Here is a 16122-nt window from a genome sequence, read left to right as displayed (position 1 = left end):
GATTGTACAAGGAACAGAAAATTATTTACACACGTGTGCACAAAATTATACACTGAAAATACGTTTCTGACATATTTGCAACACGCAGGCGGAGCATAATCGCCACAAACAGCAACAGCACAGAAACAGACGGTAAACTTCCAGAGCAAACAGACCCAAAGTGCTTTTTTTCTTCAATAAGAAACTTTTCAGACAGTAAAGCTGCACCAGAACCTTTTACTATGCATGGATATAAAACCTTTCGTACATTGGTCTCTATGAAACTCAGTGTCATTTTTAATTCTTCATAGCTGTTTTGAACATATATACCATAATTTTAAAAAGAAAACAAATATGCGTCTCTTTTTGAAAATAAAACGCTGAATTTTATTCTTCTGTTTATCCTCCACATGTGCTGAAATTTTCTGACTGGCAGTTGAACAAGAAAAACTTCAGCATACTTCAATAACAGCGAACAACCATGCAAGCGTTTGCAATGAACATCAACAAAATGTTCACAAGGTGCAACACTTGTGCGAAACATCAACACCTAATGGCTTACATTTAAATAGAAAGTGTTACTCAGTGCAGATCATGAGTATTATGGAAATATTGTGGTTTTTTAATAAACTGACAGTAGTGCGCACACTTATGCTAGTGCACAAATTTTTTTTCATCACCGTGTTAGCTTCTACAAGAGCAAACTTAAATCTAACAAAATAAATGTTTTGTGTTTTGTAATTGTCTTGAATCTTGGGAACTGTTTCCATCCAATTGTCATGCGAATTTGGAGCAAAATTTTTAAATGTCACAAAAAAGAAAATGCGAATTAGTCATGTTTCCGTCTTTTGGTTTGGTGCGAAACAAACTACAAACTTTAACACTATGCATGTAATAAACAAGATGTAGAGTTTGCAAACTAGCATGGGCTGCACATCTCTAAAAAATTTAGAAATTTGGAGTTTGAAATTTTTCCAAGTTTCCTGCCTCTGGTAAAACACAGACCCGCTGGTGGATGGGAGCCTTTGCTACATCAAAACCGACGTGATAAATGAGTTTCCTTCTCTTCTTTAAGACATTTCAGAAAAGCCAAAAACCACCTCAAGCTAGCATAAAGATATTTTTTGCAAAATTGCATAAGCTACTTCGATGTTTGATGCTTTTATCAACGTTTTTCCAATGCAATACTTCAAGCTGTGTTTTATAAATGTTGCTGCAGCAGTCCTGCTGAACTGTTTGATTTATACCGCAGCACAAATGTATCAAAATTTACACAATTCCTACTTTTGGGTCTGTTTAGACTATTGTGTCTCTGTGTTACAACAAACTGGTAAAACTCTTTCAACTTTGTCACAACTACAACAAAAATTGTACCAATTTTATTTTCTCTCCAGATCAAAATCGCTCCATTAATCATTTCTTGGACTAAAAAAACGCAGGAAACTTGGAGGAAGATGAGGCTTTCAGAGTTTCCTGTTCTGCTCCTCCTTCACAGAACTAGCTACATACGAAGTGGCAAACATAGTGAGTTACAGAGACAAAGAGCAGATAGAAGCTCACAGGATGAAGGAGCATTTTGTAGATGGATGAATGCTGCAGTGACGAGAGATGGCTGAGATGAATGTTGGTGTGAAGCTGAAACTAATCGTCAGTTTGCAGAACTAAATCATTTCTGCCCTCCGACCTCATGGGGGTCAACTGGATGCTACCACAGCGTGTTGGTACAGAAAAAACAAAAAAGGAGGACTAAGTTTCTGTCAAAAAACTCTAAAATTTGACAGAAAAAAAACAACTTGAAAAATTTAACATTTGCAGGAAGAAAATCATAAATCAGATTAATCTCAAAATTTTTGCAGAAAAAACAAGGAAATTTCTAAATTTGAAAAGTCAAAAATTTCAACTTCTCAAAATCAGAAATCTTGTTTTTCTAGAAAATCTCTGAGCTTAATCTCAAAATTTCTGATTTTTTTTCAACAAATCTTTGTCTTTTTAAACTCAGAAATCTTCTTATTTTTTCTTACAAATTTCTGAGTTTAATCATAATCCTTTGGAGTTTTTTGACAGGAATTTACTCCATTCTTTTGTATTTATCTGTAATGGATTCTTCTTCCGTTTTCACTCCTTTCCCTTTAAACTACAATGAACTCCAGAGTATTAGTAACTTCTGTGTTATTTTAAACTTTTCATTGCTGTAACTTGTCAAATTTGAACTAAATTTATTACAAATTGCCACTAAAACAACCTAAATTAGCTTATAATCTCTCCTGAAATGCTACATTTGTGATGTTAAGAAGTACTAGATATTATATTCTGAAGCCTAGCATTTTCAAATGGGAAATATTAGACAAAAAAAAACATTTAGGAACACAGAGAGGGATTTAGAGTAGGGATCATCACCCAGAACCCTTGGCACTTGGACAATAATGAATAGTTTATATAAAAATCTTTATGTTTAATTTTTTACACACACTCTGTGATGATTGCCCAAAAAACTATGCTCTTAGCAAAAACTGGGAACCAAGGACTGGTTCTATGGTTCCAGCTGTGCATATAAGTTTAATAAAATAGATAGTTTTCACAGTGATTGATCTCAGGAAGGTTTCTGTATTTATATGGTACCAACCACCTGTATGCAATAAGCAGATTTAAGCTTTTCTTCCTCATTAACAGAAACTTTGGAAGCATTTTTGGTCACTGCCATTAGAACGCCAAATGTAAATAAACATTTATGAGCTTTGAAACTGATTTTTGACTTTGCAAATTTTGTCCAATCTGCAGCAGAAAGCAGGCGAAAACAGATATGATGACATTGTTGTTGGTAGATGTCATCAAATTCATCCATGTGTAAATCTGTCATCAGATGCTCCGTGCGATGAATAACGTTTTAGGTTCATCTTCTGGTTACGAGTTTATTTTGCCAATAACTTTTCTATTTCTAATTTTTAAAAATAACCTTTGGAATCAGCACTTCGTATGGCTTCTGTTGGAACCACGTATGTAGATAATAACATATCAGTACAAACCGTCTAAAGACAATTTTCTCTGTGTTCTCCAAAATGTGAGAGCAGGTTTTACTGATGGACAAGCAGATCTCCTGGGTTTTATTTCTCTGGAACAATAAAAGCTTATTACAATGATTCAAAGGAAAGGAAAAAAGTACTAATGTCATCAAAGTCTGGAAATTAGTGGTACCTCCAATCCAACAATCTATGGTGTATAAATATTACCAGGCAGTGATTTCCATTGACAAGAAGATTGTGTCTGGAGAGTTGGCAGTGGAAAAGTGACAATCATAAAAACTACATCAGTTTTTGTATTTGATAAAATACATTCTGTTTCTCAGGTTGTTTTTTACAGATGTATGCACAAAAGCTGTAGATTCTTTACTTTAAATCAATGCATTCAGCTCAGCTAGTTAAAATTATTCACTGTTTTTTTTTCTACTAATGCTCTTTCTTATGGGATATTTTAAGCCAGCATGCTTTCTATGCTTTATTATTAGTGTTTTGCAGTGGTGGGCACACTTATGCTAATTAACTAAAGTGCTAATAATAGTTTTTTTTGTTTAGCTCTTTAGCATTTTTGCTAACTTTGAGCACACTTAGTTTCTGCTAAATACATTTTTGGGATAAATTCTAAAAGCGCTAATTTAATTGGTCGTTTTGTAAACTTTCAGTTGAATAAAGTTTGACATCTTTTTAGTTTAGTTAGTGAGTGGAGACGGTTTAAGCAGCAGTTAAGTTTAGCGCTTTCTCATTAGCTTCTGCTAAACAATGTTTTGGTAACAGTATAGCTGAACCAGTGTGTCAGGGTTAGCGTATTTTTAGTTAGCTGTGCCCACCACTGTCTGTCTGTGAAGTTCTTTTTAATGAGGTGAAAAGCAAATGCATCACCTTTTGTGAAGCTATAAACTTTAGCTCTGACCTTCAACGTTAGCATGGAGCCCCATCGCCATCATCTGCATGCTTTACAAACACATGGATGAGTTTGCTGTCTATTTTCTTGTAGCTTTCTGTCCAACACATTGATCTGCCAAAAAAGCCGGTTCATCTCCTTCAACAGGAAGCTGCAGGATGAATGTGGCACAACTGTCAGCAGCAGTGAAGCCCGACCTGTGGAAAATGTTGTGAGCGTGTCTTTGAGTCGTTCCAAGTCTGTTTGGGTCCAGTTGATTCGGGTCTGCCTGTCAGTCCCTGGGGTCCTGGCAGTGGGAGCAGTGGCTCATCTCCTCAGAGTAAAGCTCGACCTGGACGGTGATGTTCTGGAAACCAAACTTGTTGCAGAGCAGCTCTGTGGCCTCCTGAAGCACCGACTGAGCGTTGGCGCCTTCCTCTGATGGGGAAACAGAGACAGAGGGAACATTTCACTTGTGACATTGTAGATAGAAATAAAGAACATTTCCACCAGAAAAAGAAATCTGAAATTAATCTCAGAAATTTTCTAGAAAAAGCAAATAAATTTCTGAGTTTCAAAAGTCAAAGTTTAATTTTTTTGCTTTTGAACATTTAAAAAAATTTCCAAAAGTCAAAACTTTCTGACTTTTGAAACTCATTAATTTCTTAGTTTTTTCTGAAATTAATATAAAAAATTATGAGTTTTCAGTGGAAATTTACTCTTCCCTTCTTATGTAATGGCCCTAATATGCCGTCAGAACAAAAAGTCGCATTAACCATCAAATAAGTGCGAAATCTTTTGCAAATATTTCTAAATTATTCTCAAAATTAGTGATTGTTAATGCAAAAAATCATAAAAGCAATCATGAAATCCTTTAGGGACTGATAAGTGAAAAGATGTTAAATATTATTTAATTTTAAGGAATTATTTCTGAGATTAATCTCAAAGTTTCTGATTTTTCCAGCTTTTGAAGCTCATATATTTTCTTGTTTTGTCTAGAAAACTTTTTTAATATCAGATATTTTCTTGTTTTGACAGAAATGTATTCCTTTTTTCTGTCTACAGTGGCCCTAATACGCCGTTTTACATGTCTCACAATGATGTACATGTATTTTGTGTCAGAAGTGTTAAAACCTGTATATTTTTGATGAATCCCAACATTCCCAGACCTTAAAATTCTTATTTCTCTCCTTTTAGTTTCACTTTCACGTTTGTTCTGCTACCTATTGCCAGATGAACAGAAACCAGCGACTGTCCCAGCGTCAGGGCCCACAGGTGTAAAGAGTGAACAGACTTCACAGCTTTCACAGTCAGCAGCACTTCCTTCACAGAGTTGAACTCGATTCCTTTAGGCGATCCTGAAAAACAGCAGACTCCTAATTACTGCGACTCGCTCACTGCACAGATCAGTCTACAGTTCAGTCAGTGTACTTACAAGATTTGTTTTTCATTTTTATTGTTGCCTTTGACTGCAGCACCATCAGCATGTTCTTGTTGAAGTATCAAGTTTTAGATTATTTATCTTAAGGTTCATTGACGTGTGAAGACACTTTCAGTCTAACTGCTTCCTCAGGATACGACCATCTGCTGTGGCTTTGTCCTACATAAACGTGCTGCACTGACTGGTTGATGCTGCTTCGCTCTTAGTTTCTTTAATATTGTCTTATAATGTCATTACTGAGGACGCAAACGCAGAAAAAAGGGCAGAATCCGCATAATTAAAATAGATTTGAATTAATAGAACTCAGGAAGAGACTAGTGATAAATAAAAGAAAGATAAACAGAAATCAAACTTAAGATTCACTAGAATTACCAGAAATACAAACACAGGAACAAGATTTTCTCAGTTGAGTAGAAAGTTTTGTATGTAAGTTGACAAAGTAAAAGATTGTCCAATTAATAACGCTTAAAAAAATTGCTTTTCTGTTGATTTTTCTGTTTTGTTAACCTTTTGCTTTGTCTTAATTTATCGCTTTTAGTTGCATAAAAAAAATACGTTAGGATTTTTAAAGGCTCTACAGAAACGTGGCAGGTACTTAGTCAGATGGTCTAGACTCCTAATTGAAAAGTGATAATGTCTCCTAACATGTTCCTGTACCTTCCATGAGTATCCTGAAGACGTCTCTGAGGATGGTGAGGGTGGTGAAGAGGACGAAGATAGAAAACAGGAATGTACAGATGGGATCTGCCACTTTGTATTCCGGCTGAGAGAACAAAACGGAAAAGGAAAAACCCATCAGATGGCGCTTCCTGCTGACGTTAGATATTAACACGCTGAAGGCAAGAAAAGAAAAACAAACTGAAGATTTTTCCATGCTGTTTTCTTGGCACATAACATCTACTTTGTCGCAATACTATACATACTTTGCAAAATATGAACTTTTAATGCATGAAACTTTAGTTTTAATCACTCAGGAATCTTTTAAAGAGCCGACAGGATCAAACTGACGTTTCAGTCTCACCCTAACAAGAATCTAAATCTGACCCGAAAGTAGATGATGGTCGCTGCCACCGTGACGCCGATGCTCTGCAGCAGGTCGCCAAGCACATGGATGAACGCGGCACGGACGCTCGTGTTGCCATGGCTACCGAGGAGCATGTGGGAGTGGCCGTGACTGACGGGGCTCTGACCGTCCTCGTCAATCTGCTGATAGCCTCTGCCATGAGGGTGGAGGGTGGTGGAGTGGTGAAGGATGTAGGCCATTCTGCAGAACCACAGAAAGATCAGCTTTTAGTGAAATCACTTCTGATTCTGCTGGGATTCACTTTATTTATTACTTTTGCAGTGAAGAGATGTGGTGAACTAAAGGCTATTTAGTTCCAGAGTTGGGTTATAACTAGTTACATTTACTTACTGTAGACATTCTACTAAATAACCATCATGCTGATATAAAGGAGGAATGTAATCCTCATTAACACAGTTTCATCTTTCATCAAAATTTGAATATCTGTCTTGAAAAATGCATATTAGTGCCAGTTATAAACCATTTAAAATCCTCACTCTGATCAAGATCAAACAAACTGGATTGGTTTATTTTTAAAAAGATATTGAGCTTCCAAATTAAGTTAAAATATAATGAAAAATAAATGGTTTGGATTTTATGTCATTTTTATTAGATTATTTTTATATTAAAATGTACTGAAGATAGCCTGTTTTGTTGAAACTGTATAAATTATTACTTAAAGAAACAATAAATTAAACAAAAATGTACAAACTCAACTGCTTAATATTAATGCATTTTTATGCTGCAGACAGGAAAGAAAGTGATTAAATTTTGTGACACCTTAGCTGTTTTTTAAAATATATTTGGCATAAAGCTATTAAATAACAAAGTACTTACATAATATTTACAATGACGGCGAATCCAGAAGTGACCAGCATGACATGGCCCTCAATCTCATAGTCGTTGCGTACAATCCTTTCGATGGCTAAGTAGACGAGCGCTCCTGTAACGATCCAGATGGACATGACGGAGATGAACGCTCCCAGGATTTCTGTGAGGAGAGCAGAACCAGGAACCGATCACCTCACTGCACAACAACCCAAAACTTTACAGATCAGGAAGCTTCTGCCTGAGATGTAAAAGTTGGAATATACTGTAAATTAATTTAAATGTGACTTGTTATGCTTCCTTCAACAGGAACTAAACATGTTTAAAATGGCTGCAAACAGATGCGCAATTATAAAACCGTACTTCTTTGAAAAGCAGAAAAAGAGCCTCCTGCACAACCAACAAGAATGCAGCGAGTGGTTTCTGTTTGGTAAGTCAACAACAAAACAATTATCTTTTACAGCTTCCATTGTACAGCGAATTCAGTGGCAGGAAACATGCAGGAGTTCTACTTCGGTTGCCAGGTAACAGGCAGAGTTCTGCCTTGGTTGCCAGGTAACAGGCAGAGTTCTGCCTTGGTTGCTAGGTAACAGGCAGAGTTCTGCCTTGGTTGCTAGGTGAGGCGCAGTGCCTGCTGACTTGCACATTCTGGAGGTTTTTCAAAAGCCTCATTTTCCAGACATTCCATTGTACAAATGGAAGTACAAAAATGTACAAAATGTGAATTTTTACATGACATGTCCCCTTTCAAAGTTCAAGAATATCAACTGTATTTATTTTTTACATCAATATCTAAAGCAGCACTTAGTCCTACAGTTGTATTTTTTGCTTCCACTCTTTATTCTTATCACCTACTGTATGTCAAAATCATTATCATCATCTCCATTTCCAATTATTTTTTTAAAATAACTAGTAGAGATTATTCTGACCTGATCTGTGCCAGCCAAAGGTCATGGTTTTGGTGGGCGGTCTGGAGGAGATCCACAGGGAGAACAGGCTCACCATCATGCTCCCAAAGTCGGTGAGGAGGTGGGCGGCATCGGTCATGATGGCCAGGCTGTGAGCCAGGTAGCCTCCTGTTTGAAACACACTCAGCCTGTATGCTTGACAGAATCCTCTGAGTAATAAACTAAACTTTAAACAACGGCTTTCTTTGGTGATTAAACATGCAGTTTAAGAGCTTCATAGTTAGGATGTAGCCTCAGGTTTTACTCTTTTATTGCAAGTCATTTTGAATGTTTCAGTAGTCGGTAAAGGAATGTCAGCCAGTTTACACACTTAGCAACTAAGTTAACTTTTTACATTATTGCACATGCTACATAACCTTTAAAATATGTATTTTTGTCATCTTTGTCATTTTTTTCATATTATTAAAATGTCTGTGCTTACACAGAATCTAATCCACTGAACAATTTGTGCACAGAATAAAGATGATCGGAAGCCATTTCCTTTTGCACATCAAACTTATACTCCCAGGCCTAAGTGGAACCTGATGTGCGGCCAAATTATGGCATGAAATTGATGCATCTGTAAAAACATTTTGTGTCTTACTTTACAGAGAAAGTGCTATTTCCAGTCATATTTAATGACACCTTATCCCGTTTGGTTGTGCAGCACTAAAACACATAGAAACAAACAAAAACAACCACAGCCAGCTGTAATTGAAACAACACCAAGTCTAATCAAATTTCAGATGGAGCAAAACCAGGAAACCAGTGAAGCTCAACCAATTACCTGTCTGTCAGGACAAGTTCTTTTTGTTAGATTACAAAGATCTAAACCAAGATCACGAATCAGCAAAGTGTTTCTGGACTCCAGAAGCTATTACTGCACTGGTTTCCACTGGGGACGGCTGTCAGGACCAATCAAGCTTTCAGGGAAAGAAGGTTTTCTTCTGCTGTGTTTTTATTGGAGATGTACCTCCACTATTTGTGAGCTAGTAAAGAAGTAAAGTCTGAGTTTTTTTTTTTTTTTACTAAAAAGAAAACATTAAAGTAAACCTATAAAAGGTGTTTTTTTGGTATAAATTTGTCTTAAAAACATAAAATAAGAACTTATTTGGTCACCAAAATTATTCAGTTTTCAACAAGACATTATTGCTCTAAAAATATTTTGTTTATATATTTAAATATGTCTTAATTTAAAAATTAAAAAGTTGCACACCTGATTATTTGGACAGTGAAATTATTACATTTTCACCAAAATCTTTGGGTGTAATTTCTGAAATTGTAAACTTTTTACCGATGACCTCTCCGATCATGAAGACGAGGCAGACTGCAGAAGCGATGTAGAGTTTCTTCTTGGCCAGCAGCTTGTCACCACTTTCCTCGCCAACCAGAGTTTTGGGTAAATGGCAGTGTGCACCAACGTGCCGCTTCAGCTCCATAGCACCGGACATTCCTCCGTTTTTTAAAGGGAAGTCTTGGTAGTGCTCTTTGGAGTCTGCAAAGGAGCTAAGAGGATGCAGAAACAAAGTCAAAGATGTCGGTCTATATGTTTTTGTTTTTATAGGTAGACAATGTTTTTATATCACATTGAGCCTGCAGCAAGTTTGGTTATAATGTGTTTGTCTTGTAATGGCAGCAAATCTGCAGTGCATTAGGTGTCGACACCATTGATTTTCTTGAGTAAATGTTGCAGCAGACAGGAGTATCATTTAGAAGAGCTACAATGGATTTCAAACTGGAAACCTGACAGAATCTTCTGCGATCAATGTTTACTCAGATGGATGAATGGTGAGTGTAGTTATTCAGGGAGGAAACGGGTCAAATCGACTGGTGTTGTCCTTGAAAAGTAGCAAACACTCACAGTTTGTTTAAATTAAAAAGCACTCAAGGAATTAATATTACCAAGCTGGGAATACATTTAAAACCGATTCACATTTATTCCAGTTAGTTTATGTCTCAGAGCTTCTGCTGATCTTCTGAATGACACATTTTGAGCAATTTGCTTGTTTTATGTTTCATCATCTTGTGGTTTTGCTACTTTATATTATTAGTTATACTGATTAAACTTTGTCAGATTTTACTATTTTGCAAAGTTTGTAAATATGAAAAATATTAAAAATATTTTAAAAAAATGTAAGCTTCTTTACAAACAAAAATCTGAAAAGTGTGGCTTACGTGTCACCCTTTTACTTTGATACCCTAAATATATATACACTGCTCAAAAAAATAAAGGGAACACTCAAATAACACATCCTAGATCTGAATGAATGAAATATTCTCATTGAATACTTTGTTCTGTACAAAGTTGAATGTGCTGACAACAAAATCACACAAAAATCATCAATGGAAATCAAATTTATTAACCAATGGAGGCCTGGATTTGGAGCCACACACAAAATTAAAGTGAAATGTTCCCTTTATTTTTTTGAGCAGTATATATATATATATATATATATATATCTCCCCTCCATCACACACACACTCTGGTTGCTGGTCCTACCAAGTGCAGTGATGGGGGTGCAATGATGTCGCTAATGAGGTGGAAAAAAACTAATTTGGCAGGACTGGAGATAACCACACACACACTTTAATTCACACACTCCACGTTATCAGTGCAAGCTTTGCACGATTTCCCTTTATCACACACACACTCCTATCAGGGGATGTCCTGAATGAAAAGAACTAGTCAAGCAGAAAACAGATTCTGTTCAATTACACCGACGGGACAAGAAAACACACACTCCATAAACACACACTGAGCTCCACTTGATAGGATGCTGGATTTATTTAAATTATTTTTTACATATGGATGACATAGCACTCTGTTTTGCAAATCTGTTTTGAGAAAAATGTGATCTAATTAGCATACTTATCTTCCTATACAGTTATTGTTTTATTTAAAGAGACAGAATCTTTTATGGTTATTTATATGCTTGGCAGATTCTGTTTTAAAACAATATTTTAGTTTTACAACATGTTTCTTCTGACTGGAAGTAATGTTAATGTTTTTGAGCAGTCCAATCAGAGTCCTGACTTTAAGTTAATAGAAAAGCATGACATGTAGATAAAGATTAGGGGAATGGCATGGAGGCCCTCCAACCTCAAAGATTTGGAGGTAATCACCTCCAAATGGTTAAAATACCAGAGGAAACTTATTTTAAGAAAGGTTTAATTGCTCTGGATAGTTTTTTCACATCAGTAAATTAAATCATAACTTGAAAACAGATTTTTGTATTTGCTATTTAGACTATATTTGTCTTATTTTAAATTTTGCTTGATGATCTGATTGGTCGGTCAAAAACAGAGGAGGGTAAATTCATTTTTATTGAGCTGTATATAATTTTAGATGTCTGCTGTTGTGTAGCTGCATAACTTGCACTTTGGTATTTTGCAGCTGCTGTGAAGCAGCACTGGCAAAGCCTGCAGGCATCTGCAGAGTGGTCAGGACCTCAGAGGGAATTCACCGAGCGTCACTGTTTCACAGTGAAGAAGCAGAGTGGGAAAAGCCTGTTTGATAGTTCAGTGGTTTTACATCTTCAGAGGCACATTTAGGTAAACTGAAGTGTTTTCAGTGTCAAATATCGTTCGTTTGTGTCCCAAATCATTTGGAGATTAGATAAATAAACAGTAACCAAAAGATAAACAGTATTTATGGTCAACAATGGTCGTGTGCAATGGCCAAACAGTTTCACTCTAAATATTGATATCAAAAACTTTCTTTAAAACATAACAAATTGAATATAGATTTGTATCTTTACTCACAGACATTAGCAGAAGGTGGGCAGATCAATCCAAAATATCGATAATATTGATGCCAAGTTGGTATCAGTATCGGATTGATGCCAAGTTAAAAACTTTAGTTTGCATTTTGTTTATTTAGCAAACACAAACACAAATAATGTTAAAATGTTATTAAAGTATTTTGCAGACACATAAACTTTGTACAAATTCTCTCTCAGCTTTGAACAAAATAACTGAGAGGAAAAAAAGTCACAAAAACACCTGAAGGCCAGAAGTTTAATGATAATAAAAAGTATCGGTGCCAGTATTGGCGATACAGGCCCTGCAGATACTTGGTATCGGATGGATACTAAAATATGCAGGATTCATTAAATGAAATAAATTTATTAGAATAACCAAAAGAGAACTGAGAAATAGCCTTAAAAACAAAGGATTTAGTTTCTGCATTTTGGGAGAAAGACAATGAAACATCCAAGTCTTGGTACTTTCTAAAACATCTTTACTATCTTTAAGCACCTGAGTTTTTATGTTTATGTAGCAAAACATGATCAGGGAAAATGCAATCAGTCTATATATCTAATAAATATTATATTTATCTGCTAATCAGTAATCTTTAGGCTTTTTCTGACTTTTTTTCAGACATTCAGAAACAGCAAAAATCCTCCATAATGAAATGAAACCTCAGATGTAAATAATAATGATGGTAATGATGGTAATTTAATAAATAAATTACTTAAATTACCAAAGAACGGTGTGATTGTAAAGGTAAAAAACATGAGAATCTCACAGAAAGAAGAAACAAATGGAACATTGATGTGTTTTTTAGGTGCTGCTTTAGTTTTAATTGATAGCTGAAAAGGATTTTCATAATAAAAGTCCATTTAAACCACTTTGTATATAAATCCACTACAAAGGATGTATGTAAAGTTTAAACAGCAGCTGTAATGAGAATCTTTCTGCTACTGATTGTACCTCTTTGAATTCACATTTGATGTTTGAAAGGTTGTAACTTAACATGTGCTTAAGTTTGTAAACCCAAGCTTTGTTTGGCAGAGGCTTTAACTTTGTGCATTTAAACCCAAGAAAAGACTCAAACATTTTGAGCTGCTAAGTTTTGTTTTGCTCCATTCTGCATTAAGTGCATCATGGAACCATTGTTGGGTTTTAACAATCAGTTCTGCTCCAAAATCAACACAAAGTCAAATAAAAGGCAAAATGCAAACCAAAAAATACATACCATATTTAACTACACAAATGCAAGTCCTGGTTTATTTTTTGGTTGTTGGTTGTTAAAAACTGAATCTTCAGAAAAACATACTTTGGTTTCCAACAACAACAACAACCTGCAATTCTCTTAATTTCATATCCATAACAATTTCATGTATAGAAGGCCCAGAAAATTTACAGATGCTGTTAATTAGAACACATTTTTTCCTGTTACACTTATTTACAGGAAAAACACAACATTTTTCTGACTTTCTTACAAAATAACTATAAACTACATATTTCGGGGTTTTGGACGACTATAGTCAGACAAAGCAAGGGGTCAGACCTAACTTATGCTAAATAAACTTCCTATTCTCAAAAGATTGTATTATATCTTGTATTACAAAAAATGTCAATATGTTCCTTTTTTCTTCAGTGGCAAAATAATGTCTACCATTTTTTAAATATTCCAGCTTTTAAATCATGACTATTATGAACATTGGTTGATTTAAAAAGCAAAATATTTTAGCAAAAAATGAGCCAGTTTGCAATATGTTTTCATAAATATAAGCGACTTATTGAGTAAAAAACAAAAATCTATCCATTTATCTATTCTAATCAATTTGCAGGGGCTAAACTAGGATGTGCTAACTCATAATATCATCTATTTTTGGCTCAAATATATATTTTGTTATTTAATCAGACATAAATTTGATCCTCCCACCATAATGGTATTTCTAATAAAACTCTGGCTTTTGGTTTAGTTGTGCCACCTTAAGGTCCTTAGTGCCCTGCTGGCCCTTTAAGAAACTCTCTAGAAGCGCCCCTGGTAAAAACCGAACAGGTTGTTCAAGTGCAACGTCTCCACCTATAAAAATTATGATAGTTTCCTGTTCTGCAAACTGGGCCTTGATGTAAACATATTATCTTGATTAAAATTTCCCTTTATAATTTTTGTCCTTATTTTCTGATATTTCCAACATTTTATTAATATCATGAGCAGAATTCCGACTCAAATATTCAGTTTGTTTTCGAAATAGGACAACTTCTACCCATTTTCACATCTGAAACATTTTTTTAAATATATATTGGTATTTAAGAATCACTATCAATTAAAGGCAAATATTTGACTTACTGAAGTATGTATTTTAGTCGCCCCATGGACCTTTTTCACCTAAATAAACAAAAACTACAAACGATGACTCAGTAAAGGCGCATGCAAGCGCGCAGGAATGGCGCAAATGGTGCGTGAAATCCCAAACGCGGCGCCATATGCTCAACTGTCTACCTCTCTGCACCTCTGCTTGATGTCGACAAACAAGAGTTGATTCCTCTTTTGGGGGCCTCGATGCTTGCAGAAAAAATTAAGGGTCTTGCTTTCTTAGGACAACACAGTTTGTTTTTGGGAAATAAAAAAGTTAACCTCAACATGAAATAACTTAGCAGGATTTACTGCCAACAAAATAAAACATTTATTGATCAGATGGTGGAAACGGACTCAAGATGAGGCCTGTAAGGAAAAGTGATTGAAATTTGTGTTTAACATCCAAAGATAAACATATTTAAATTAAAATCTCCAGAATATTCTCTAATATTTAAAATTTTAGCCCCTACTTTCATTTTGCGCAGAACAAATCTGACACTTCTCATCTTCAAAATCAACTAATTTCATTTCTCCCGCCTCTTTGTCCCTTTGTATCTTTACATCTTAAGCAAAGTGAGGATTTGCTTCATGCAGCTCCTCCTGCAGTTTTGGCTGACATGCGGTCTGGACGTGCACGGATCCGCCGCATGCAGCGCGCTCCCTCTCTAACGACAGATGATGAGTTTTTAGCGCTGCTCAGTGAACTGGCCCCCGGGGCCATTTGTCACAGGCTGTCCAGAAACAACTCAAGCATGGAAATGAATTTGCTCATTCACATAAAACAGCCCGCGTCAGCCATACTGAACATGCAGCACAGTAACAAACTGCGCACCGCACGTTACGCCCAAGCTGCGGGACATTTCCATGCGTGGATTTGTACGAAGTTTTTTTTTTTCATTTCAAATAACTCATTCACCATGTCTCACATTTTAAGCAAGTGTTTTTCTATCAAATGCGTGTAAAATTGGAAATTATTCTGTGGATATTGAGCTATTGTCTCACCTTTGTAATTTTAAGGAATACATCTTCGCGCTCTTCTCGTCTATCAGATGGGATTTCTCTGAATTAGTCGGAGTATTATCCATTTTTATAAGTTCAGACTTATATTTTCTAATGTAAAAATATTTCTTCCACCTCCTTAGTCGAGAATCCGATTTCCTCTGATTTTCAGTCGACGCAGAAAGTCAGCCAACACCTCATATTCTGGGATCTGTAAGTCTTCAGGACAAATCCGTAAATTCCTTCATTCCACCGCTGAAGCACAAAAAAAAACAAAAAAACAAAAACAAATTTTGTTTAGTTTTCTGTGAGGTTTTTTTTTTTTTTTTTTTTTTTTCCTTTTAAAAGAAAAAAATCTTGCTGGACTTGAAGCCTATAAAGAAAAAGCTGCAGCAGGACTGAGGAGTGAGGCTCGGCGCGCTGCAGCTGCTGCTGTTCCTGCAGAGTCTGACTGATCGCAGGACACCTGAAGTTAATGGGACAGGCGTCAGCATGCGCGAGCGTCACTTCTCCACACTATGATTGGACAAAAACACATCAAATCTACATTCAAAATATTTATTTAACAAACTGCACAAGTGGTACAAATAATTCAAGTAAATCTGAATTGCATTTATATCTATTGTTCCATCCAATGCATGTCATGCTGCAATAAACTTAACCCTTTTTTTCTTGTTTAACCCTGATTAAATCACCTTATTAAAACTAAAACGTGAAGGGCTTAAATTATATTTTCAATTTCAGTTATATCGAAAAATAACCATTTGATACAGATCGGCCCTATTGATTTATGTGTATAAAATTATAATTGCATTGTATGAGATATGCCTTTTTGAGATATCAATGCTGTTCTTACCGTTGATTTCCTGATCACTCATCA

General features: G+C 35.6%; 1 protein-coding gene across 1 annotated transcript; it reads right to left on the bottom strand.

Annotated features, from left to right (window-relative positions):
- Nucleotides 1–4165: 4165 nt before the first annotated feature.
- On the bottom strand, nt 4166–15886 carry slc30a2 (solute carrier family 30 member 2). Its single transcript, XM_014986044.2, has 8 exons — nt 15246–15886; nt 9447–9658; nt 8135–8281; nt 7215–7368; nt 6359–6578; nt 5972–6077; nt 5097–5231; nt 4166–4311 (listed from the first exon to the last, which is right to left on the bottom strand). The coding sequence occupies exons 1-8, from the start codon at nt 15326–15328 to the stop codon at nt 4166–4168; spliced, it is 1203 nt and encodes a 400-aa protein (XP_014841530.2). The 5' UTR covers nt 15329–15886.
- Between the last annotated feature and the right edge of the window lie 236 nt (nt 15887–16122).

Source organism: Poecilia mexicana, unplaced genomic scaffold (genome assembly GCF_051168715.1).
Source record: "Poecilia mexicana isolate PSO_F unplaced genomic scaffold, ASM5116871v1 scaffold_21, whole genome shotgun sequence".
NCBI lineage: Eukaryota > Metazoa > Chordata > Actinopteri > Cyprinodontiformes > Poeciliidae > Poecilia > Poecilia mexicana.
This window is presented reverse-complemented; position numbering and strand designations above follow the sequence as displayed.

Coding starts and splice junctions, on each gene's coding strand:
- slc30a2 (XM_014986044.2), bottom strand. CDS start 15,328: ATGGATAATACTCCGACTAATTCAGAGAAATCCCATCTGATAGACGAG. Junction 7,369..8,134: donor CTTTGGCTGGCACAGATCAG/GTCAGAATAATC, acceptor CTCTCCTCACAG/AAATCCTGGGAGCGTTCATC. Junction 4,312..5,096: donor TTCTGTTCATCTGGCAATAG/GTAGCAGAACAA, acceptor TTTCCCCATCAG/AGGAAGGCGCCAACGCTCAG.